This window comes from Stegostoma tigrinum, chromosome 1 (genome assembly GCF_030684315.1).
Source record: "Stegostoma tigrinum isolate sSteTig4 chromosome 1, sSteTig4.hap1, whole genome shotgun sequence".
Lineage (NCBI taxonomy): Eukaryota > Metazoa > Chordata > Chondrichthyes > Orectolobiformes > Stegostomatidae > Stegostoma > Stegostoma tigrinum.
The window spans coordinates 160,225,779-160,252,933 of NC_081354.1; the positions used below are offsets into that span (position 1 = coordinate 160,225,779).

At 47.8% G+C, this 27,155-nt stretch overlaps 1 protein-coding gene across 10 annotated transcripts in view; it reads right to left on the reverse strand.

Annotated features, from left to right (window-relative positions):
* Positions 1-27,155, reverse strand: part of ctif (CBP80/20-dependent translation initiation factor) — a 357,703-nt gene that overhangs the window by 216,711 nt on the left and 113,837 nt on the right. For 8 of the 10 annotated variants that reach the window (XM_059649773.1, XM_059649791.1, XM_059649797.1 and 5 more), the window contains one exon: positions 8,647-8,832. In XM_059649773.1, the coding sequence (XP_059505756.1) occupies positions 8,647-8,832 (186 nt within the window). Of the gene's footprint in view, positions 1-8,646; positions 8,833-10,077; positions 10,099-23,247; positions 23,269-27,155 lie in introns of those variants that run through there. The other 2 variants (XM_059649787.1, XM_059649785.1) reach the window with 2 other exon arrangements.

Consider the following 27,155-nt stretch of genomic DNA (forward strand, 5'->3'; position numbering starts at 1 on the left):
CCCCCCCTCCACACACACACACACACACACTCTCCCCCCCTCCACACACACACACACTCTCCCCCCCTCCACACACACACACTCTTCCCCCCCTCCACACACACACACTCTTCCCCCCCTCCACACACACACACTCTTCCCCCCCTCCACACACACACACACACACACTCTCCCCCCCTCCACACACACACACACACACACTCTCCCCCCCTCCACACACACACACACACACACACACACACACACACACACACACACACACACACACACACACACTCTCCCCACACAAACACACACACACTCTCGTACTCTCCCCCCCAACACACACACACACACACACACACTCTCCCCCCAACACACACTCTCCCTCCCCACCCCCACACACACACTCCCCCCCCCGCACACACACACACACACACACACTCTTCCCCCCCCACCACACACACACACACTTTCCCCCCCCCCACACACACACACTCTTCTCCCCCCCACACACACACACTCTTCCCCCCCCACACACACACACTCTCCCCCCCCACACACACACACACTCTCCCCCCCTCCACACACACACACACTCACCCCCCCTCCACACACACACACACACACACACACACTCTCCCCCCCTCCACACACACACACTCACCCCCCCTCCACACACACACACACACACTCTCCCCCCCTCCACACACACACACACACACTCTCCCCCCCTCCACACACACACACACACACACACTCACCCCCCCCTCCACACACACACACACACACTCTCCCCCCCTCCACACACACACACACACACACACACACACTCACCCCCCCCTCCACACACACACACACACACTCTCCCCCCCTCCACACACACACACTCTCCCCCCCTCCACACACACACACTCTCCCCCCCTCCACACACACACACACTCTCCCCCCCTCCACACACACTCTCCCCCCCTCCACACACACACACACTCTCCCCCCCTCCACACACACACACACACACTCTCCCCCTCCACACACACACACACACACACTCTCCCCCTCCACACACACACACACACACTCTCCCCCTCCACACACACACACACACACACTCTCCCCCCCTCCACACACACACACACACTCTCCCCCCCTCCACACACACACACACTCTCCCCCCCTCCACACACACACACTCTCCCCCCTTCACACACACACACTCTCCCCCCTTCCACACACACACTCTCCCCCCTTCCACACACACACACTCTCCCCCCCTTCCACACACACTCTCCCCCCCGCACACACACACACTCTCCCCCCCGCACACACACACTGCCCCCCCCCCCACACACACACACTGCCCACCCCACACACACTGCCCCCCCCACACACACACACTGCCCCCCCCACACACACACCGCCCCCCCCCCACACACACACACACTCCCACCCCAACAAACACACACTCTCCCACCCCAACAAACACACACTCTCCCCCCCGACACACACACACTCTCCCCCCCAACACACACACACTTCCCCCCCCACCACACACACACACTCCCCCCACACACACACACACACACCCCCCCCACACACACACACACTCCCCCCCCACACACACACACACTCCCCCCCCCACACACACACACACTCCCCCCCCCACACACACACTCTCCCCCCCTCCACACACACACACACTCTCTCCCCCTCCACACACACACACTCTCTCCCCCCTTCCACACACGCACACTCTCCCCCCTTCCACACACGCACTCTCTCCCCCCCCCCCACACACACACACACAGCCCCCCCCACACACACACACTCCCCCGCCACACACAGACTACCCCCCCCACACACACACACTCTCCCCCCCTCCACACACACACACACTCTCCCCCCCTCCACACACACACACTCTCCCCCCCCCACACACACACACACAGCCCCCCCCAACACACACACACTCCCCCGCCACACACAGACTACCCCCCCCACACACACACACACACACACTCCCCCCCCCCCACACACACACTCTCCCCACCACACACACACACACTCTCCCTCCCCACCCCCACACACACACTCTCCCCCCCACCACACACACACACTCTCCCCCCCACCCCACCCACACACTCTCCCCCCCACCCCACCCACACACTCTCCCCCCCACCCCACCCACACACACACACTCTCCCCCCCACCCCACCCACACACACACACTCTCCCCCCCACCCCACCCACACACACACACTCTCCCCCCCACCCCACCCACACACACTCTCCCCCCCACTCCACACACACTCCCCCCCCCACACACACACACTCTCCCCCCCTCCACACACACACACACTCTCCCCCCCTCCACACACACACACTCTCCCCCCCCACACACACACACACTCTCCCCCCCTCCACACACACACACTCTCCCCCCCTCCACACACACACACTCTCCCCCCTTCCACACACACACTCTCTCCCCCCCCCCACACACACACACACACACACACACACACACACACACAGCCCCCCCCCACACACACACACTCCCCCGCCACACACACACTACCCCCCCCACACACACACACACACACATTCCCCCCCCACACACACACACTCTCCCCACCACACACACACTCTCCCTCCCCACCCCCACACACACACTCTCCCCCCCACCACACACACACACACTCTCCCCCCCACCCCACCCACACACACTCTCCCCCCCACCCCACCCACACACACTCTCCCCCCCACTCCACACACACACACACACACTCTCCCCCCACTCCACACACACACACACACAGCCACACACACACTCACTCTCCCACCCCCCACACACTCTCCACCCCACACACACACACTCTCTCTCACACACACACACACACACACACACATACTCTCCCCCCCTACACACACTCTCCCCCCCACACACCCACCACCCCCACACACACACACACTCCACCCCCAATACTCCCCATACACTCACACACACTCAGCCACCCCGACACACATACACACTCTCCCCCCACACACACACACACACTTTCCCCTCACACACACACACTCTTCCCATCCCATGCACACACTCTACCCCAACACACACACACACACACACACACTCTCCCCCCACCACACACACACTCCCTCCCCCCCACACACTCACACACTCTTTGCACCCGCCACACACACACACACTTCACTCCCTACACACACACTCTTCCCCTGCCACACACACACATACACAATCCCCCCCGAACACTCTTCCATCCCCACACATACTCCCACAAACACCCCCCCCAACACATTCACACACACTCCACCCCCAATACTCCCCATACACTCGCACACCCTCCCCACCCCGACACACACGTACACACTTCCCCCCTCCAAACATATGCACACACATTCCCCCCAACACACACACACACTCTATGCACCGCCTCCCCAATACATACACACACACACACACACACACACACACACACACACACACACACACACACACACCTTTGGGATGTACTTGTATTTGCAGTTACGGTCAACGTGGCACTTTATAAATTCCTACTTTGGAAATAAAACCAGTCTGACTCCAAACCAAAACTCAGATTCTAAACAAGGCCTCATCCCTAACATGCACTGTCTGACCTAAAATGTCACCTCTCCTTTACACTGATAAAACCTTTTGTTTTCTCAGAGTAGTGACTTGAAAAAATCTCAGGGATTTACATGTACATATTAATCATTAATATGTTCTAACTAATTAAAGATTTCACAGCACCTTAGGTTTGTTTTAACACATCCTCATCAGTGGTGTGACCCTTTGATCTTTTACTTATAAATTCTCTGTCTGATACTACCTCTCTCTCTAACACCTAAAGGAGTGAGGCTTCAAGAGCTTGTGTATTCAAATCAACCTGTTGGACTGTAACCCGGTCCCACACGAAGAAGGGTCTCGGCCCAAAATGTCAGCGTTCTTGCTGCTCGGCCTGCTGTGTTCATCCAGCTCTGCGCCTTGTTATCTCAGATTCTCCAGCGTCTGCAGTTCCTGCTATCTCTGAAATGAATTCTGACCTTGTCTGGTTTGGCGACATTTGGAGCATTGCATACAGTTCTGGTCACCTCATTACAGGAAAGATGTGGAGCCGTTGGAAAAGGTGCACAGTAGATTTACCAAGATGTTGCCTGGAATGGAGGGAAGGTGTTATGAGGAAAGGGTGAAAGAGCTAGGGCTTTACTCTTTCGAATGACGAAGGATGAGAAGTGAATTGATAGAGGAGTACAAAATGATTAGAGGTATAGATAGAACGGACAGCCAGAGACTTTTTCCTGGGGTGGAGATAGGTATTAAGCGGGGGGGTCATAGTTTTAAAATCAGTGCAGGTAGACATAGGGGAGATGTCAGAGGTAGGTACTTTACTCAGAGAGTGGTAGGGATGTGGAATGCATTGCCAGAGAGGGTAGTGGAGTTGGCCTTATTAGGGGCATTTAAGCCGCAATTAGATACGCATATGGATGATAGTATAAGGTAACAGTGGCGGTTAGACAGGCCTTAGGTTTAGGCTAAAAGTTTGCCACAGCATCATGGACTGAAGGGCCTGTACTGTGCTGTCCACCCTAGTCCAACAGCAGCAACTGAACATCATGCCATTACAGTTATTAACTAATGGCAGGCTAGGGGTTCACCATGTGGGAACATGAACCTTGTGGTGTTTGCTCTAGGCCTCTTCCTAAAGTTCTTCAGTGCCCAGTGTTTAATATGATACTCACGGTGTGACCTCTCAGAGACATACAATCCAACTTTAGCAAGTTTGGTTAAATTCTATTGATGTGGCAAAGTAACAGAAGTAATGAGGTCACAGGAAAAGCTGACAAAATTGGATTGGAAAACTATGCAGGATCTTTGGTTGTGTGAATGGAGACACAGAGAACAAATTCAAGGCAGTTGTACAAAACCATTATGATATCGCCTTATTACAATAGTGTCAATAATTCAAACTACCTAATTGATGGAAAAAGCTTTGGGCATGTTGGTCCTGAAAGGCACTATGTAAAGGCAGAGATAATGGGAACTGCAGATGCTGGGGATTCCAAGATAATAAAATGTGAGGCTGGATGAACACAGCAGGCCAAGCAGCATCTCAGGAGCACAAAAGCTGACGTTTCGGGCCTAGACCCTTCATCAGAGAGGGGGATGGGGGGAGGGAACTGGAATAAATAGGGAGAGAGGGGGAGGCGGACCGAAGATGGAGAGTAAAGAAGATAGGTAGAGAGGGTGTAGGTGGGGAGGTAGGGAGGGGATAGGTCAGTCCAGGGAAGACGGACAGGTCAAGGAGGTGGGATGAGGTTAGTAGGTAGGTGGGGGTGCGGCTTGGGGTGGGAGGAAGGGATGGGTGAGAGGAAGAACCGGTTAGGGAGGCAGAGACAGGTTGGACTGGTTTTGGGATGCAGTGGGTGGGGGGGAAGAGCTGGGCTGGTTGTGTGGTGCAGTGGGGGGAGGGGATGAACTGGGCTGGTTTAGGGATGCAGTGGGGGAAGGGGAGATTTTGAAACTGGTGAAGTCCACATTGATACCATATGGCTGCAGGGTTCCCAGGCGGAATATGAGTTGCTGTTCCTGCAACCTTCGGGTGGCATCATTGTGGCACTGCAGGAGGCCCATGATGGACATGTCATCAAGAGAATGGGAGGGGGAGTGGAAATGGTTTGCGACTGGGAGGTGCAGTTGTTTGTTGCGAACTGAGCGGAGGTGTTCTGTAAAGCGGTCCCCAAGCCTCCGCTTGGTTTCCCCAATGTAGAGGAAGCCGCACCGGGTACAGTGGATGCAGTATACCACATTGGCAGATGTGCAGGTGAACCTCTGCTTAATGTGGAATGTCATCTTGGGGCCTGGGATGGGGGTGAGGGAGGAGGTGTGGGAATCTCCCCTTCCCCTACTGCATCCCTAAACCAGCCCAGTTCATCCCCTCCCCCCACTGCACCACACAACCAGCCCAGCTCTTCCCCCCCACCCACTGCATCCCAAAACCAGTCCAACCTGTCTCTGCCTCCCTAACCGGTTCTTCCTCTCACCCATCCCTTCCTCCCACCCCAAGCCGCACCCCCAGCTACCTACTAACCTCATCCCACCTCCTTGACCTGTCCGTCTTCCCTGGACTGACCTATCCCCTCCCTACCTCCCCACCTATCTTCTTTACTCTCCATCTTCGGTCCGCCTCCCCCTCTCTCCCTATTTATTCCAGTTCCCTCCCCCCATCCCCCTCTCTGATGAAGGGTCTAGGCCCGAAACGTCAGCTTTTGTGCTCCTGAGATGCTGCTTGGCCTGCTGTGTTCATCCAGCCTCACATTCTATTACTATGTAAAGGCAAGTCTTTTCTTTCCTTGTTATAGAATGCTATGCCTCAGCAACAGTGCAGTGAACAGTTCTAGGTACACACTTTAAGAAAGGATTTGGAAAGGGAGCACTTCTGATTTGCTAGAATTATATTGAGAAACTGCAGAAACTGAGATTAGTCTTCCTTGGGCAGAACAGATTAAGAGATTCTATGTAGGCATTCAAAATGGTGAGTGTTTTTTTTAAAACAGTATAAGTTTACGAGCCGACAGCATTTGTTCTCCAAGCTACAATGAAAAACAACAGTGTTAAATTCTGCGCATACTACATGATGGCATGGTTGGATGTTGACCTTGAGGGGAGATGTCTAATTCCTTTACAGTAACCAGCTGCATAAAGCAAAGATTCGCCTTGGCTTATTAGCTCTTCAGTTCCTTCTTACTGCAATGCTTAAGGAAGCCGTCTTAAGGAAGGTATCAACATCTGGTTCGTTCAGAGGAGCTCTTCAATCTGCCTGTTTCACCAAAGTCACGTGGGCAAGGCCCCTGACAGCTCCTGCATGTATGTGATTGCACCCTACTGTCCCACTACAAGGAAAACATCTAGAATCTAGCTAACAAATTAAGTTCAGGAATTGGAAGACATTGGATGAGAGGTCCAATTAAAAACAAGAATTTGAAATTTGACACATTAGGAGACCAGGAAACAAATGTCAGTCAACATGGAGGGAAATGACAGATGAGCAGGACTTGGAATAGAATAACATACAGATCGTACAGTTTGAAAAGACTGTTGTTCACATTGTGGGATAAATAGGATGCTTTCCAAGAAAGCATTGATTAGTTGAATGTGGATGCACAAAAGTGTATGTGATTGTTTAAATGGCAGAACGTTTGAAGGTGGAATCAGGATAGATTTCAAATGCAACCATTTTCCAGACATTCCAGTCTCTGGATTGCATTGAGTGTAGGGATTGAGATGTCATGTCGCAGCTATACAGGACATTGGTGAGGCCACGACTAGAATATGCATACAATTTTGTTTGCCCTTCTATAGGAGAGATATTGTTCAACTTGAGAGGATGCATAAGAAATTTACAAGGATATTGCTGGAGTGTTTGAGCTATGGGGACAGGCTGAACAGGCTGGGGCTTTTCTCCCCGAAAGTGTCAGAGGCTGAACGGTGACCTTACAGAAGTTTATAAAATCGTGAGGGACATGAATAGGTGAATAGCCAGTGTCTTTTTCCCAAGGAAGGGGAGTCCAAAACTAGAGGTCATAGGTTTAAGGTGAGAGGGCAAGATTTGAAAAGGACCTGAGGGCCAACATTTTCCCGCAGAGGGTGGTGCATGTATAGAACGAGCTGCCAGAGGAAGTGGTGGAGATGGATACAATTACAACATTTAAAAGGCATCTGGATAGGTATACGAATAGGAAGGGTTTAGAGGGATAAGGGCCAAATGGTGACAAATGGGACGAAGTCAAATTGGGATGTCTGGTCAGCACGGACTAGTTGGAGCGAAGGGTCTGTTTCCATGCTGTATGATCGTCTGCTGGAAACTGATCGCTTGATACAAAATGCTCCTTAGGCCTTGTAGAAGTCTCAACACACTGAGTCCATGAAAATTGCCCAGGAAGCGTGAACTTTTGATTGCTAAGTCCCCTGGGATCCTCCAAAACCACCTCAGACTGCGAGTCAGAATCAGACTTGGGACAGTTCTATTTTACTTACCTGCATACTTTCCACGAAATATTAGATTGGAAAACCCCAGACTAATACCTGGGCAATGGTACAACTAACTCCTAGACTACCCTCTTTGACACTTGCACTACCCCTCCATATTCCCCCCACCCGCAATACCCCCAACTCCCTGCTTACCAGGCCTAATTAGGCCTGCCCAAACCAAGGTCCTACCAACACCTCCCCAACTCTCCCTCAACTTGGCAACACTTCTTGATGCAACTGGTTTACCCAATGAGCCAACCCAACCACTCTTACCAGCTGCTGTTCTACATACTCACCCACTTATTAACACACCAAGAAGTTTTTTAAAGCCCCCAAAGCTTTACAGTATGTTAGCAAAAGCCTACGAGAGTAGCTCGTGCCATTAAAGGGAGATGTAGTTTGTTTTAGTTTTATCTTGATACTATTTATTTTTACACTGAGTGTCATGGCAGTTTACCTAGTAAGTCTCACCTCCAGTCCATTTCACTAGCACAAACAGCACAGTGGCAACATGGAACAGCTCTGTTCAAACACAGGAGCATTCAACGTTATCCAAGTATGTTCTCACATCAATCCATAATCCAAAACCAACATACCTGTGAGTTTGGTGGTGTCCTTTCACCGTCTGCATCAGTTTCTGGTTTGTCTGTAAGTAACCCCTGAACCTGGTATTCTAGGACATAGCTGTCAATGAATCGTTCGAGTTCTTCTATCTCTTGGGAACGGTTACTTCCAGCCTCTGAGGAGGCAGAGGCTACTGAGGAGTTTTCCATTTCTACGTTCTGGAAGTAAAGAACACATTAGATATTTTATGTAAACTTCAACAAAATGCATTGTCCACATCAGCTCACAAACCTGTCCATGCAGGTTAGGTACTATTACATTCAAAGACTTTAAAGTAAAGAAAGTTCAGGATGGGTAGGGTGAAAAGGGTGAGTGGAGAAAAGAGAGGCTTTAGTTAACGTTTTGGTTCTGGTGACCCTTCCTCAAAACTGATGGCGGCTAGGAAAACGTCAGTTTATATGCAGAAAATAGGGAGGTGGGTGGGATAGGGAGTAACCGATAGGACAGACCCCAAAGAGAGAGAAAGACAGTTGGACAAAGGAGTTGCTAACAATCAGGCTGGGAGGGTGAATAGTTGTTAATGGGGACTGTTAGTGACTAACAACAGTGGGTGTGTAGTGGCAGGGTGATGAAGGGTTTAGGCCCAATACATCAGCTTTTATGCTCCTAAGATGCTGCTCGGCCTGCTGTGTTCATCCAGCTCCACGCTTTGTTATCTTGGATTCTCCAGCATCTGCAGTTCCCATTATCCCTGTTGTTAGCAACTCCTCTGTCTATCCAACTGCCTTTCTCTCTCTTTGGGCTCTATCCTATCGTTTTCTCCCTACCCCACCCACCTCCCTATTTTCTGCATATAAACTGACGTTTTCCCAGCCGCCATCAGTTCTGAGGAAGGGTCACCAGAACCAAAATGTTAACTGTGTTTTCTCCTTCACAGATGCTGCCAGACCGACTAAGCATTTCCAGCAACTTTGTTTTTGTTCCTGATTTACAGCATCTGCAGTTCTTTTGGTTTTTAAAAGAGAGACTTTATTCATTCAATGAATATCATATATAAGAATTCAGTAGCAGAACTAAACCATATGGATCTTGAGTCTGTTCTGCCAATCATGAACATCATGGGTGATCTTTAACCTCAATTCCACTTTCCTGTCTGATTATCATATCCCTAAGTCTTTAAAAAAATCCATCAGTCTCAGTTGCTGAACATCCACAGCCCACTGGAGCAGAGAATTCTACAAATATGAATAACTAAATTTTCTCATCTCCGATCTAAATAGTTGACAGCGTAGGAGCAAGTCTTGCTTAGCCAAAATTACTACGCCTCTGGAACATCACAGCAAATCCAGTGGGAACAGTTCAGAAACCTGAAACTCTGATAATTTTTTGATTTCCACAACATTTCTAACAATATAAATTATCATAAAGTTATTGGGTAATCCAAAAAAAAACAACTTCACTACCTTTGGAGGTTCAGTCACATCCGGAGTATTGTGTCCAGTTCTGGTTGCCTCATTACAGGAAAGATGTGGAAGCGCTGGAAAAGGTGCAGAGGAGATTTACCAGGATGTTGCCTGGAATGGAGGGAGATCTTACGAGGAAAGGTTGAGAGAGCTAGGGCTTTTCTCTTTGGAATGACGAAGGATGAGAGGTGACTTGATAGAGGAGTAGAAAATGATCAGAGGTATAGATAGAGATAATAGGAACTGCAGATGCTGGAGAATCCAAGATAATAAACTGTGAGGCTGGATGAACACAGCAGGCCCAGCAGCATCTCAGGAGCACAAAAGCTGACGTTTCAGGCCTAGACCCTTCATCAGAGAGGGGGATGGGGAGAGGGTTCTGAAATAGATGGGGTGGGGGGGAACGAATCGAAGATGGATAGTGGAGAAGATAGGTGGAGAGGAGACAAACAAGTCAAAGAAGTGGGGATGGTGCCTGCGGAGGTGAGTATAGGTGGGGAGGTAGGGAGGGGATAGGTCAGTCCAGGGAAGACGGACAGGTCAAGGAGGCGGGATGAGGTTAGTAGGTAGGAGATGGAGGTGCAGCTTGAGGTGGGAGGAAGGGATAGGTGAGAGGTAGAACAGGTTAGGGAGGCAGGGACGAGCTGGGCTGGTTTTGGGATGCGGTGGGGGAAGGGGAGATTTTGAAGTTTGTGAAATCCACATTGATACCATTGGGTTGAAGGGTACCCACGTGGAATATGAGTTGCTGTTCCTGCAACCTTCGGGTGGCATCATTGTGGCACTGCAGGAGGCCCATGATGGACATGTTGTCTAAGAAATGGGAGGGGGAGTTGAAATGGTTCGCGACTGGGAGGTGCAGTTGTTTATTGCGAACCGAGCGGAGGTGTTCTGCAAAGCGGTCTTCAAGCCTCCACTTGGTTTCCCCAATGTAGAGGCAGCCACATCGGGTACAGTGGATGCAGTATACCACATTGGCAGATGTGCAGGTGAACATCTGCTTGATGTGGTAAGTCTTCTTGGCGTTTGGGATGTGGGTGAGGGAGGTGGTGTGGGGGCAAGTGTAGCACTTCCTGCGGTTGCAGGGAAAGGTGCCGGGTGTGGTGGGGCTGGAGGTGAGTGTGGAGCGGACAAGGGAGTCACAGAGAGAGTGGTCTCTCCGGAAAGCAGACAAGGGTGGGGATGAAAAAATGTCTCTGGTGGTGGGGTCAGATTGTAGATGGCGGAAGGATGATGTGTTATATCCAGAAGTTGGTGGGGTGTTATGTGAGGACTAGGATGGTTCTCTTTGGGTGGTTAATGCGGGGACGGGGTGTGAGGGATGAGTTGCGGGAAATGCGGGAGACCCGGTCGAGGGTGCTCTCTACCACAGTGGGGGTTAAGTTGCGGTCCTTGAAGAATGAGGACATCTGAGGTGTACGGGAGTGGAGTGCCTCATCCTGGGAGCAGATGCGGCGGAGGCGAAGGAATTGGGAATAAGGGATGGAATTTTTGCAGGAAGGTGTGTGGGAGGAGGTGTATTCCACGTACCTGTGGGAGTCAGTGGGCTTGAAATGGATACCGGTTTCTAGGTGGTCGCCTGAGATGGAAACAGAGAGGCCCAGGAAGATGAGGGATGCGTTGGAGATGGTCCAGGTGAACTTGAGGATGGGGTGGAAGGTGTTGGTGAAGTGGATGAACTGTTCGAGTTCAATGTAATGGAGGAAGATGTGGCGTTTAAGAGTAGATAGCCAGAGACTTTTTCCTAGGGTGGAGGTAACTTTTACGAGGGGGCATAGTTTTAAACTGAGTGGAGGTAGATAAAAGGGAGACGTCAGACATGGATTCTTTATTCAGAGAGTGGTAGGGGTGTGGAATACATTGCCGGAGGGGGTAGTGGAGTTAGCCTCAATAGGGGCATTTAAGTGGCTCTTAGATAGGCATATGGATGATAGAATAAGGTGGTGATGGAGGTTAGATAGACCTTAGGTTTAGGGAAAGAGTTCGGCACAACATCATGGGCTGAAGGGCCTGTACTGTGCTGTAATGTACTATGTTCTAGAGAAAGAAATCAGCTTCTTTGGCTGGTCGGGAATACATTTGATTTCAGTTCCAGAACCATGTTACAAACTTGATGTGCAGAACAGACTCCTTCTGTGCCAGAAATGACTCTGACTCTAATGCAGTTGACTCTTGGCTGCCCTCTGAAGTGGCTTAACAATAAATAACCTGGATCAAACATTCCATAGGTATTACATCTGGGCAATAAATATAGGTCTGGCTGGTGATGTCCACATCCCAAGGAGGAACATTCCAAAAATAACAGTAATTGTAGTTTCTGTTCTATGATTAAGAGGTAAATCAATCTTCCAGAAACTGAGATCAACAGGGAATGAACAAGTACAAGATGCAAGAACAATACAGCAAAATAAATAATTGAAAGAAGATTTTAAAAATCACAGAAATTCTATTTCCATACGCACTCAACATTTAAATTTGATTTCATTGTGTCAGCAAGATGATCAAGATGATGCATTAAAAACTTTTGGTGATTAAGGTCCAAAGCAATTTCAATTTTAAAAAAATTGAATACAGGTTACTATATTAACATATTTGCTAGACAAAAATCAGAAACAATTTTGCAGGAATTTTAACTGCACAAGATTAATTTGAAAAACGTTTTACAGTGAGCATTTTTACAATTCCATGAGAGAAATAAATTAAATTGAAGAGAATAAAATGAATCCAATTAGTGGACTCTCATTATAATCTTCTTTGCTTGTCTGAATGCCATGCCAATGGCATTTAACACAATAAAATGATTTGTGAACATACTGTATTGGGATTATGAAACAGCAGGCTGCCCAAGAGATTACAATTAGACCCCAAATTAACCCTCAATAAAGCATTAACTCAAGTATACAGTCAGAGATAACAAAGTGTGAAGTTGGATGAACACAGCAGGCCAAGCAGCATCTCAGGAGCACAAAAGCTGACGTTTCAGACCTAAACCCTTCATCAGAGAGCTATACAGTCAGAGAGTTGGTCCAACTCGTCTGTAATGACCAGACATCCCAATCTGACCTAGTCCCATTCGCCAGCATTTGGCCTTTATCCCTCTAAACCCTTCCTATTCATATATCCATCCAGATGCCTTTTAAATGTTGTCATTGTATCAGCCTCCAACTTCCTCGGGCAGCTCGTTCCATATAAGCACGACCTGCTGCGTGATAAAATTGTCCTCAGGTCCCTTTAATATCTTTCCCCTCTCACCTTAAACATATGCCCTCTAGTTTTGGACTCCCCTACTCTGGGGGAAAGAAATTGGCTATTCACCCTATCCATGCCCCTCATGATTTTATGAACCACTATAAGGTCATCCCACAGCTTCTGACACTTCATGGAAAAAAAGCCCCAGCCTATTCAGCCTCTCCCTATAGCTCAAACCCTCCAGTCCAAGCAATATCCTTATAAATCTATTCTGCACCCTCTCAAGTTGAACAATATCTCAAGGACAACCAGAATTGTATGCAGTATTCTAGTAGTGGCCTCACCAATGTGCTGTTTAGCTGCAACATTACATCCCAATTCCTATACTCAATGAAATCTAGAGACCAGTTCATCTGGAAAACGGTTGCATTTGAAATCTATCCTTATTCCACTTTCAAACATTCTGCCATTTAAACAATCACATATGCTTTTGTGTATCCAGATTCAAGTAATCAATGCTTTCTTGGAAAGCATCCCATTTATCCCACAATGTGAACAAACAGTCCTTTCAATCTATGGGACAGTAGGAACTGTCAATGCTGGAGTCTGAGATAACAAAGTGCGGAACTGGAGGAGCACAGCAGGCCAGGCAGCATCAGAAGAGCAGGAAAGCTGTCATTTTAGGTGCGGACCCTTCCTCAGAAATGGGGGAGGGGAAAGGATCTCTGAAATAAATAGAGAGAGGGGGAGGCGATGATAGAAGGTGGATTGTGGAGCAGATAGGTGGAGAGAAGACGGACAGGTCAAGGAGGCAGGGATGAAGCCAGTAAAAGTGAGTGTAGGTAGAGAATTGGTATGGGGGTTGGTCAGTGAGGAGGGAGGGGCAGGTAGGTGGGAGGGAAGAACATTTTACAAGGTCTACCCCAACTCGCCAGTTATCTTGATGATGCACTAATAACCGAGAAGACTGACAAAGAGCATTTAGAGAACTTAGACAGTGGTTAAAATGCTTTTCCAAGGTGGGTGGACACCTTACAAGGGAAAGATGTGTGCTCCAGGCACCCCAGGTGACTTGTACGAATGGTCAGTCCTAAGCAAGGAGCTCACCTTTGTTCCCCCTCCACCCACACATCAACGAATACCAGTCACGTTTGGACAGCGAGCAGTTTTTCCGCCGCCTTCGCCTCCACGCTTACTTCTTTAACTGGGAGCCTAACCCTCCCTCCACTGACCCCTTCACCCGCCTCCAACACAAGTCCATGTCCTGGACACCACGCCCAGGCCTCCTACTCTCCCTCGGCCTCTTTATCTTCAACTACCGTCGAGACATTAACCGCATCAACCTCTCCACACCTCTCATCCACTCGAACCTCTCCCCCGCAGAACGGGCAGCCCTCCGCCTCAACCCCAACCTCACCATCAAACCCGCAGACAAGGGTGGCGCAGTGGTAGTATGGCGCACTGACCTCTACATCGCCGAGGCCAGACGCCAACTCTATGACACCTCCTCCTACCGCCCCCTCGATCGTGACCCCCACCCCCGAGCACCAAACCATCATCTCCAATACCATTCATGACCTCATCACCTCAGGGGACCTCCCACCCACAGCCTCCAACCTTATTGCTCCCCAAACCCACACGGCCCGTTTCGATCTCCTTCCTAAAATCCACAAACCTGCCTGCCCTGGTCGACCCATTGTCTCAACCCATTCCTGCCCCACCAAACTCATCTCCATCTATCTGGACTCCATTTTCTCCCCTTTGGTCCAGGAACTCCATACCTACGTCCGTGACACCACCCACGCCCTCCACCTCCTCCAGAACTTCCAATTCCCTGGCCCCCAACACCTCATTTTCACCACGGACGTTCAGTCCCTATACACCTATATTCCTCATGCAGATGGCCTCAAGGCCCTCCGCTTCTTCCTATCCCACAGGCCCGACCAGACCCCCTCCACCGACACCCTCATCCGCCTAGCTGAACTCGTCGTCACCCTCAACAACTTCTCTTTCGAATCCTCCCACTTCCTACAGACAAAGCGGGTGGCCATGGGTACCCGCATGGGCCCAAGCTATGCCTGCCTCTTTGTAGGTTACGTGGAACAGTCCCTCTTCCGCACCTACACAGGCCCCAAACCCAACCTCTTCCTCCATTACATTGATGACTGTATTGGAGTCGCCTCTTGCTCCCCAGAGGAGCTCGAACAGGTCATCCACTTCACCAACACCTTCCACCCCAACCTTCAGTTCACCTGGGCCATCTCCAGCACATCCCTCACCTTCCTGGACCTCTCAGTCTCCATCTCAGGCAACCAGCTTGTTACTGATGTCCATTTCAAGCCCACCGACTCCCACAGCTACCTAGAATACACCTCCTCCCACCCAACCTCCTGCAAAAATTCCATCCCCTATTCCCAATTCCTCCGCCTCCGCCGCATTTGCTCCCAGGGTGAGGCATTCCACTCCCGCACATCCCAGATGTCCACATTCTTCAAGGACCGCAACTTTCCCCCCGCAGTGGTCGAGAATGCCCTTGACCGCGTCTCCCGCATTTCTCACAACACATCCCTCACACCCCGTCCCCGCCACAACCACCCGAAAAGGATCCCCCTCATTCTCACACTCTACCCCACCAACCTCCAGATACAATGCATCGCCCTCCGACACTTGCGCCATCAACAATCCGACCCCACCATCCAAGACATTTTTCCATCCCCACCCTTGTCTACCTTCCGGAGAGACCACACTCTCTGTGACTTCCTTGTCCGCTCCACACCCCCTCCAATCCCACCACACCCGGCACCTTCCCCTGCAACCACAGGAAGTGCTACACTTGCCCCCACACCTCCTCCCTCACCCACATCCCAAACCCCAAGAAGACTTTCCACGTCAGGCAGATGTTCACCTGCATATCTGCCAATGTGGGTATACTGCATCCACTGTACCTGGTGTGGCTTCCTCTACATTGGGGAAACCAAGTGGAGGCTTGGAGATCGCTTTGCAGAACACCTCCGTTCGGTTCGCAATATACAACTGCACCTCCCAGTCGCGAACCATTTCAACTCCTCCTCCCATTCCTCAGGCGACATGTCCAACATGGGCCTCCTGCAGTGCCACAATGATGCCACCCAAAGGTTGCAGGAACAGCAACTCATATTCCGCTTGGGAACCCTGCAGCCCAATGGTATCAATGTGGACTTCACAAGCTTCAAAATCTCCCCTCCCCCCACAGCATCCCAAAACCAGCCCAGCCTGTCCCCACCTCCCTAACCTGTTCTTCCTCCCACCTCAAGCCGCACCTCCATTTCCTACCTACTAACCTCATCCCGCCCCCTTGACCTGTCCGTCCTCCCCAGACTGACCTATCCCCTCCCTACCTCCCCACCCGTACTCTCCTCTCCACCTATCTTCTCCTCTATCCATCTTCCGTCTGCCTCCCCCTCTCTCCCTATTTATTCCAGAACCCTCTCCCCATCCCCCTCTCTGTTTAAGGGTCTAGGCCTGAAACATCAGCTTTTGTGCTCCTGAGATGCTGCTTGGCCTGCTGTGTTCATCCAGCTTCACACTTTGTTACCCCAGGTGACTGATCTGGGCTACAGTCATCAAAACCAAATTACATGCGTTGGAAGATAAAATGAGGATGATCAAAGGTGCCCTGGCTTTTACATCAGTACCAGAGCCAAGGCCTTTCCTTGGGCTGCTGGATTATAATGAAAAATTCGTAAGTAACCTGGCCTCCATCCTGGCACCCTTACATCTGCTATTGAAAAAGGGTCAGCCTTGGAAATGGTCTTGTAACCAAAATATAACCTTTAGGGAAGTGAAAAAGCAACTACCATCGTCTAAGCTGTTAGCACACTATGTTCCCAAGCAAGATGAGCTGCTGACATATGATGTCTCCCTACATGTTATCAGGGTAGTGTTGGCTTCAGGAGGCCAAATAGGAAATGTGAATGCCTTGAGCCAGCTCCCACTGGCAGATATACCACTGGGCAGTACCTCCCCTGGAACAGTCCATTCTGCTTTTAAACTTTCTGGATATCTTTCCGTTTACCGCTGACGATATCAGACTGTGGACACAAGGAGATACCATCCTGGCAGAATTAAAACAGCTGGCAGTGATGGGGGAAAGAAAAGGGTCATCATAACCTGAACTGAAACCTTTCTGGACCTGGTGAGACCCGGTCACGATAGAGGATGGCATACTTTCATTGGGAGCAAGGGTGTTTGTCCCGAACAAAGGTTGTTGCCAGATACCTGGCTGAACTCCACCAGGATCACCCAGGGATTTTCAAAGTGAAAATGTTGGTGAGAAGTTATGTCTGGTGTCCAGGACAGAATGCCAATGTAACCATGTTGGTGGGGCAGTGCCCAGAGTGCCAACAAGGACAATAATTACTGCCAGCAGCTTCCCCACATTCATGGGAATGGTTGAGTAAACCCTGGTCCGGGTTACAGGTCAAATATGCCAGTCCTTTCATGGGCTCAAATGTTTTTAGCAATCATGGACAGCCACTTGAAGTGTCTGGATGTGCATACAGTTCATTCGTCAAACACAGAGATGAGATGGAAAAGTTGTGAGCATCTTTTGCCATACATGGACTCTCGGAAATGCTAGTCGCAGATAACGTACCATTGTTTACCAACATGAAATCTGAGTATCTCCTAAAGTTGAATGGGATTTGGCATGCAAGGACAGCTCCATGCCAAACATTGTACAATGGTCTGGCGGAAAAAGCAGCCCAAACTTTGAAGGGAAGCTTAAAGAAACAGCCTACAGCTTCAATAAATGTCAAAGTGTCCTGGTTCCTAGCTGATTATCGGACCACCCCTCATGCAACTACTGGAACGGCTCCAGCAGATAGGGAGAGGACTCTGCACCAGGTCAAATCTCATCTTCTTGGACCGAAGACATACAAAGTTTGTTTAGGACAGGCGGTCCTGAACAAGAACATGTATCACTTGAAAGCTGCAGCCTCACAAATGGGGCAGGAGCGAAATATATCTGGGCCCTCAGAGCAACTGGCAAGGCTATCAGAACTTGTAGGTTCTCCCCCTCCATGTTGCATCAAAGAATCCTTGGAGGACAAGATGGACATGGCAGATGTCACAGCCTCGATGTCATTACCACCAGAACACAATGTATTTCAGCTGAGACGCTCTTGAAGCTATGGTCCGGTACACACCACCAATATCCGAGAAAGTATCGGAGGAACTGGGCCTGGTGTGAAAACGCCCTAGGAGAAGTTACAGAAATTAGAACTGGCCTATGTTCCAGGGCTCAGAAGGGAGGGATGTGGTGATTGGAGCAATGTCACCCAGGTGGACCTCAAAGATTACCAGTTTCTGATTGGGCTGTTAACCTGGTCTAATCAGCGAGTCCTAGCTGACTGAAATAAACAGGAGTATCAGGGGTGATAATGGGAACTGCAGATGCTGGAGAATCCAAGATAATAAAATGTGAGGCTGGATGAACACAGCAGGCCCACAAGCATCTCAGGAGCACAAAAGCTGACATTTCGGGCCTAGACCCTTCATCAGAGAGGATGAAGAAGGGTCTAGGCCCGAAACGTCAGCTTTTGTGCTCCTGAGATGCTGCTGGGCCTGCTGTGTTCATCCAGCCTCACATTTTATTATTTAGGAGTATCAGGGGTTCTGCTCACTCTAGGAGCCAGCTATGTGCTAAGTAGATGTAGATAAAGGGTGACTTGGTAACAGGATACTGGTCTTCATGGAGTTATTTCAGAAGGGGCTGAAGAGGTGAGGAGTCAAGGCAGATATCTGCTTTATGCAGCTGGTTACTTTAAAGGAATCAGACATCTCCCCACAGGGACACATGTCCTACCATGACATCATGCAGTGTACGAGAAGGAGTTTAATTTTTGCAGGACAGCAAATTGCGAAAAGTCTGTAGCTAATGAAGCGATCCACTATTGAGCAATTGAAAAAGTAGGGAAGACTAAGAGGCAGGAAAAATAAACCATTGTCCAAACATATTCCCAAAGTGGATTGCAGAAGGGGAAAGACCACCTCAGAGCAACAGTAAACCTGTGCTGGGCAGACAGAATACTGCAGGTATTACATAGCTAGAAAAGGGCTGGAATAGTTATTGGTACATTTGGCAAGCATCCCAGAAAGAAAAAAAGACAGCAAAGTGCACCCAAAAGAATGCAAACAATGAGAAACAGACTTATTTCAGGTAAGAAAACTCTTCCCTGCAAAAGTTCTGATAGGATTTAAAAGTTGTTACAAGGGATATGTCTCAATTCGAGAATGGCAGGCAAATTATATTTGAAGAGGAGAGGGAAAGAAAAGAAGCAAATTTGCACTATAAAACACCTTTCTGATTCTCAAAACATCCCAAAGTATCTTTCCACTATGACCCTCATAAATAATAGCAAATAGACATACCAATGAATATGAACAAAGTCCATCACCTTTTTCAAAAGTTTGGTTACTTTTATTATTGTGTCTTGCTTGGTTGCCCTAATTTTGAGCGCAGAGGCATTTGGTTATGAACAGAAATTAGTGAGATTGATTCTCTTCACTAGAACACCAAACAAAAAAAAGAGTACAGGCATGGACTATTTTCTAAATGGTGAGAAAATTTATAAAGCAGAAGTACAAAGGGATCAGGGGGGTGATGGTCCAGGATTCTCTAAAGGTTAACTTGCAGGTAGAGTCTGTGATTAAGAAAGTGAATGTAATGTTGTTGTTTATCTCAAGAGGGTTGGAATATAAAAGCAGCAATGCGCTTCTGAGACTTTATAAAGCTCTAGTTAGGCCCCATTTAGAATACTGTGTCCAATTTTGGGCCCCATACCTCAGGAAAGACATACTGGCACTGGAGCATGTCCAGCGGAGATTCACACAGATGATCCCTGGAATGGTAGGTTTAACGTACGATGAACGGCTGAGGATCCTGGGATTGTATTCATTAGAGTTTAGAAGGTTGAGTGGAGATCTAATAGAAACTTACAAGATAATGTATGGCTTAGAAAGGGTGGACGCTGGGAAGTCGTTTCCGTTAGGCGGGGAGACTAGGACCGGTGGGCACAGCCTCAGAATTAGAGGGGGTAAATTTAAAACGGAAATGAGGAGACATTTCTTCAGCCAGAGAGTGGTGGGTCTGTGGAATTCATTGCCACAGAATGCAGTGGAGGTTGGGACGTTAAATGTCTTCAAGGCAGAGATTGATAAATTCTTGATCTCAAAAAGGAATCAAGGGCTACGGGGAGAGTGCAGGGAAATGGAGTTGAAATGCCCATCAGCCATGATTAAATGGTGGAGTGGACTCGATGGGCCGAATGGCCTTACTTCCGCTTCTATGTCTTATGGTCCTATTGTCTTAACAAGTGAACTAAATTAATACAACCAACTGCCATTTAGTAGCATATTTAACAGCAGAGTCATTGAAGAATTGTTCCATTTTTATAAGTTATTAGTCTCTTCACTTAATCTCAGTCAACAAGTCTGCTGCATCAGCAAACATATCAACAGATTTACCTTCAGCCCTTTGGTAGCAAAACTCTGGACTGGTCACTCGGAGGGATGTGTAAGCTTGTGTAATGAAAGTGCATGTTAGTCCAACTAACAAGCAGCTAAACACAAACTGGCAGAGCACTTTTGCAGACTCCACAAACTAGGCACAGAGCTGGGACCTTACTAGTTGTTATAGCTCAGTACTGAGTGTGCTGATGCAGTTAAAACAGACAATAAAACTGAGACACATCATCCAGTTAGAACCAGCCTCTCTTTTACAGCATTGACAGCAACAGAGTGGGGTCCCTTGGGTAGCATTTTCTTAAACAAAGTTGATTTCTCTAAAAGAACTAGAAGAAGGTTACTTTAATCTGTAGCCCAAGATTTTTATAGTCAAATTATACACAACCTACAAAATTCAGAATAATAACTAAATTTGCTTGTAATGAAACTAAAATGATTTAACAACAGAAAAAAATCAGGGTGTGTTCTTAAAAAGATCCTGGCAAACTCTCAGCAGTTTCAAACAATGGAGGGGCCTTTCTGGAAAGAGGGGCTTTTGTTTCCCTTTCTACACTAAAGCCATCTCCATGTGTTTTGCAAAGCTCCAGCAAATCTCACTAGTTACAGCCATTCAAGAGACAGAGGGCCAATGACAAATAGAATTAGCCCACATGCCACTTGGCAGGGAAGGCAGCAGTGAGTCGCATGACTATGAAGCGCAACATAAAGATAGCTAATGCTCACTAAAATGTAGCTGATGCCATGTTGGCAAGGATTTAAATCACTATAGCTATTTATAAGCAGCAGCAATTAGCAGGTCACAATGCAGTTCGAATAACCGACAGAGAAATTAACATTATAAATAAAAATATAAAGAATGACATTTCCTGAATCTCTTTTTAGGAACTGAATTCCAAATATGAAAAACAGCATTTTTGTTTTTAACAACTGCATTTATGTCACATCTTTAGTGTAGACTTGACATTAAATCTCATAATGGCTTTCACAAGAGAGTTACCCAACAAAATTCAACACCGAATCATGATTTTGCAAGTGACCTGAAGCTTTGGCACAGACATCGGGCCTAATGTTGCCTTTATATTTATAAAGAAATGCTTGGCAAATCAAACACCACGCCCAACCATGAGATAATTCACCAGATCAACCCATCAAGCCATTCATTAACAGCGGAGAGATGAGTGAGGGTGGGTATTGGATCTGTACACCGACAAAGCTGTCAGGCATAATTTAGCACCTCCTCGTCCACAAGTCTGCCTGTGGAGGCCTACTCCTTGGGGAATCTGGAGGTGAGATAGTAAGACCATTTTTCTTCTTCTCATGGGATATTGGTATGGGGGGGCAAGGGTATCAACACAGTCAGTGGCAGGAGCACAGACTGGCTTTCAGAGGCTACCTCCTGCATACCGTCTGTGCTTCTGGCTAACCCATATTGGGACAATTGTAGATCCCCCTCCACTCTTAGCTCAGCCGAGTTTCCCATGGAAATAAACTCACTTTCATGTTTTACAAGGAGGTAGGCAATTGGGGAGTGGGCAAGTCAAGGTCCTTACGTGGCCATTAATTGATGAGTTGAACAAGTCACCCATGGAACTTGTCACCCAGCATTTAATTGCAGAAGTGGCAAGAACAGTTCCTCTCCATGGCATACTCACCTTCTCCATGTCCACTTCCATCTAGAAAGTCAAGAGCAGCAGATATACGGGAACACCACCACCTTCAAATTCCCCTCCAAGCCACTCACCATCCTGACCTCCAAATATACTGCCATTTCTTCGCTATTACTGGGTCAAAATCCTCGAATTCCCTCCCCAAGGACATTGTAGGTCAATCCATGGCATGTGGACTACAGCAGTTCAACAGGCATCTCACCACTACCTTCTCAAGGACAACTAGGGATGGGTAATAAATGTTGACCAGCCAGTGATGCCTACGTCCCACGAGTGAATTTGAAAAGAGCCTTACAACAAACTGCCAGGAACAATAAACCAGCATTCTAGCTACGCTTCAAGACAAGTTGTTCAAACAAAGCTACCACGATAGCATCCAAATAGTAGCACGGATAATTCCCAGGTACGTCTAAGAAAAGTGGTTTAAGTTCAATTTGGCCAATGACTACCCCACTCTCTTCTCAACACCCATGTGGCAGAAGGTATCACTGACAGTGCCATCAAATGGCACTCTCTCACCAATAACCTGCTAACAGATGGTCAAATCAGATTACGACTGGTTCCAGACATCATTATGATTATGGTACAAACATGGACAAAAAAGTTAAATGTTGGAAGGGAAGCAAGACTGACTGCTGTCAGCATCATGGTAGCATTTAACCAAGTACAGCATGAAGGAGAATGAAGGGAAGGGGAACGAAAGGATTCCCATGAAGCAAATCATGGGGAAAACACTCTACTAGTTACAGTCATAACAAAAAGAAAAATGACTGTTGGAGGGCAATCATCACAACCCCATTACATTAACCTGTAGAACTCCTGCAGCAATGATGTGGACTCAACCATCTTCAGCTCCTTGAATGACCCTTTGTCCATCAGAAGGTTAGATGTGGAGATGTTTGCTGTAGGTACATAATGATAGATTTAAGACAGATGTCAGAGGCAGGTTCTTTACTCAGAGAGTGGTAAGGGCGTGGAACGCTCTGCCTGCCAATGTAGTTAACTCAGCCACATTAGGGGCATTTAAACAGTCCACGGATAAGCATATGGATAATGTTGGGATAGTGTAGGGGGATGGGCTTAGATTAGTTCACAGGTCGGCGCAACATCGAGGGCCGAAGGGCCTGTTCTGCGCTGTACTGTTCTACGTTCTATGATCTTACTTGCACCACACCAATTTGCACATGGCTCAAGTAGTAACGCAGAGCACATTACTTTTGAAGTTTTCTTCTTTAAGTTTAGCTGTACTCCCCAAGCAGAACTTTTTTTTCGCACTATGTCATTAATACCATGATGAGCTCAACAACTGGATCAGCCCCACCCCACTTCAAGTTTCTCCCGAGCCCCAAGCAGGACTGGGCCATCACAAAGTTATCTGATCTCTTGCACTCAGCCAGTGCGAAATGTGTCTACCCCCTGACTGTGCTGTAGCTTACCACAACATTTCCATTTACTCCCCCTGCTCAAAGAACTTCCTGCACTATGGAGTCATGGCCAATTAGCTCATCCATACAAGCTGAAACATCCTTACATCAATTGGATAATCACAAGGGTTGTAGCTCCTGCCCTCCAGGGACTCTTACCTACTTCACACACAGTCACACTCTCTTGTTCTCAACAACTGAGCAAATCAGATTATCGTTTCGTAAGGGGCATGATCATATCCTGGAACAAAGTATTTGGGTAACTTGCCCCCTTTCCTAATGCTCAGCCTCCACCTCACTGACTCTGAGCAGTAGCTCTTGCAGCCGCACAGACATGGTTTGCAGTGGATCACACTGATGTCCATGAGCTCTCACATCCTGTAGATGTAACACATCATCTACTTGACTATCTATAATGCAATTTAATTAATCACCTTTTTAAAAAAAATCTATAATTTGGTGCCTCTCCTCACCGTTACTTACTATAATTTACACTGTAATTAGTAAAGGTTTATTGTATTACTGACATAAAATTATGGATTCACCAGCTTGTTACTTACCTTCTTATGGCATCTCTTAATTAGTTGAATCATAATCTTAATGAATCATAAAGCAGCTACTTAAGGATAATTTAAAAATGCATAGTTTTCACATTTCCAGTTATTTACACACAGTACTCAGGAGCAGTAGCTCACCAACCACTCAACTTGTGGCATTCTGTAACTGCACCATACACTTTGCTTCCAAACTGTCCATACTCCTGTCCTCATTGACTTTTTCCTCGCCATATGACCATCCACATTATTACTTGACTAGAAGAATGGGTCAGAGATTGGAAGCATTGCAATGAGTAACTCACCTCCAGATTACCTAAAGCATGTTCGCCATATACAAACAGAAAGGAGTTGGTGAGGAAATTTAATACAGGGGCACAAGGTTTTGGTCATTTTAGATCAGGAGCAGGCATAGATCAGCTGCTGATACAAGGATTCGAGAACACAAATTTAATATTTTGGGGAAAGGATATAAGGACAGACAGAAAAAGAGATTTTCTCTTTCCAATGCAATTGGTGGTAATGACCTGAACTTGCTTCTTAAAAGGGCAGATGAAGCAGAAGCACAGGACAATGAAAGTGAAATTGCGGAAAATTAAACTGCAAGACTTGGGAACACAGAGGGGGAATTAGATTCACTGGACTGGTTCAAAAGAGCTAGTATATTCATGACGGGTCAAAAAGAATCTTCTGTGCACTAATGACTCTAGGTCTGCCTGTGGTGGGGTGCTTTCCACTTGCCTGGATATGAGCTGCTCTTAAAACACATAAGAAGCTTAACACTTTCCAGGACAAAATACCATCGATGAGATATACAGCAAAAACTCAACATAACTCCTTCGAAAACTGCTTCCAAACCCAAGACCACTACCAGTTTGACGGACAAGAGGAGCACATACGTGGGAACATCACCCACTGAAAATTCCCCTCCAAGCAAATCTCCATCTGGACTTGAAACCACATCACTGCTTCTTCACTGTCACTGTGTCAATTTTTGGAACTCCCTATCAGTACTATAGGCGACTTGCAATGCTTCAAGAAGGCTGATCACCATTACCTTCTCAAGAATAATTAGGCATGGACAACAAAAGCTGACCTTGCAAACGATATTCATACCCTATGAATCAACTAAAAAGAAAAAGAACAGTTAGCAAAATCCCACAGGTAAGTGTGCAGGCTCAGGAAAAGAAGCAATGACAAGTGATTGTCTGGTTATGAATGGAGAGATAAGAAGGGGACAAGACAAATGCAGCCACACAAAACTGGACAATGATTAAGGAAACAGTACAGTCAGCTGTTCGAACAACTGCAGACCAAGAACATGGGATCCAAGCAAGTTTGACTTACTGGCTCCAAAAATGGGCCTAGTGGCAGGAAGCAGAGTATGATGGTCAAGGGCTGTTTTTTTGTGACTGGAAGCCAGTTTCCTGTATGGGGTTTTGCAGAGATCAGTGCTGGGGCCCTTGCTGTTTGTGAAAATACTTTGAGACTTAAATATAGAAGAGTTGTTCAGTAAGTTCGCAGATGAAGTGCAAATTAGTGAGGTGGTAAATAGTTAGGAGGATAGCCTTAGTTGATAGGAGAATACGGGATGGTCAGATGAGAGGCAAATGAAATTCAATCTGGGTAAGAGTGAAGTAATACACTTGGGCAGAACAAACAATACAAGGAAATACATGATGAACTGTAAGATCCTAGCAGGCAATGATCACAAGAACCTTGGTACGCATGTCCACTGTTCCCTTAAAATAATAGGACAGGTAGTTAAAGTTGTTAAGAAGGCATATGGGATACTCACATAGTCATTGAGATGTACAGCATGGAAACAGGCCCTTGGTCCAACACATGTTGCCAACCGGATATCCCAAATGAATCTTGTCCCATTTGCCAGCATTTGGCCCATGTCCCTGTAAACCTTTCCAATTCATATACCCATTCAGATGCCTTCTAGATGTTGTAATTGTACCAGCCTCCACCACTTCCTCTGGCAGCTCATTCCATACACTTCTAGCCTCTGCAGGACAAAGTTGCCACTTAGCTCCCTTTCAAATCTTTCCCCTCTCATCATAAGCCTGTGCCCTCTAGTTTTGGATTGTCCTACACTGGGCAAAGACCTTGGTTATTCAGACTATTCATGCCCCTCATGATTTTATAAACCTTTATAAGGTCACCCCTCAGCGTCCAGCACTCCAGGGAAAAAGCCCCAGTCTATTCAGCCTCTTCCAAGAGCTCAAACCCTCCAATCCTGGCAATGCCCTTGTAAATCTTTTCTGAACCCTTTCAAGTTTCACAACATCCTTCCTACAGCAGCAAAGCCAAAATTGCATTCAGTATTCCAAACGCCTAAACCTGACTCCAGCAAGATAGCGACAGGGTAAGAGGCTCCAGTCAGAGCTCATCTGTTTGCCAGTTTCTTTTCTATTTCATTTTTTCTCCTCTTCCTACCAACCAGCCCCCGCAAACTTTTAACTACCTTTATCTGGAGTCAAGGGTGGCCCCTTGCAACCGGAGAGCAGACGGAGCCAAGGGCCATGTCCAGCAGCGGCAGCAGAGTGAGGAGAGGCCAATTCGCAGACTGAATTCCTACACTGATTCCCTCGAACAACTTGCCTAACACAGATGTCAGGCTCATCAGTCTATAATTCCCTGGCTTTTCCTTATCATCTTTCTTAAATAGTGGCACAATGTAAGCCAACCTCCAGTTTGCCAGCACCTCACCTGTGGCTATTGATGATATA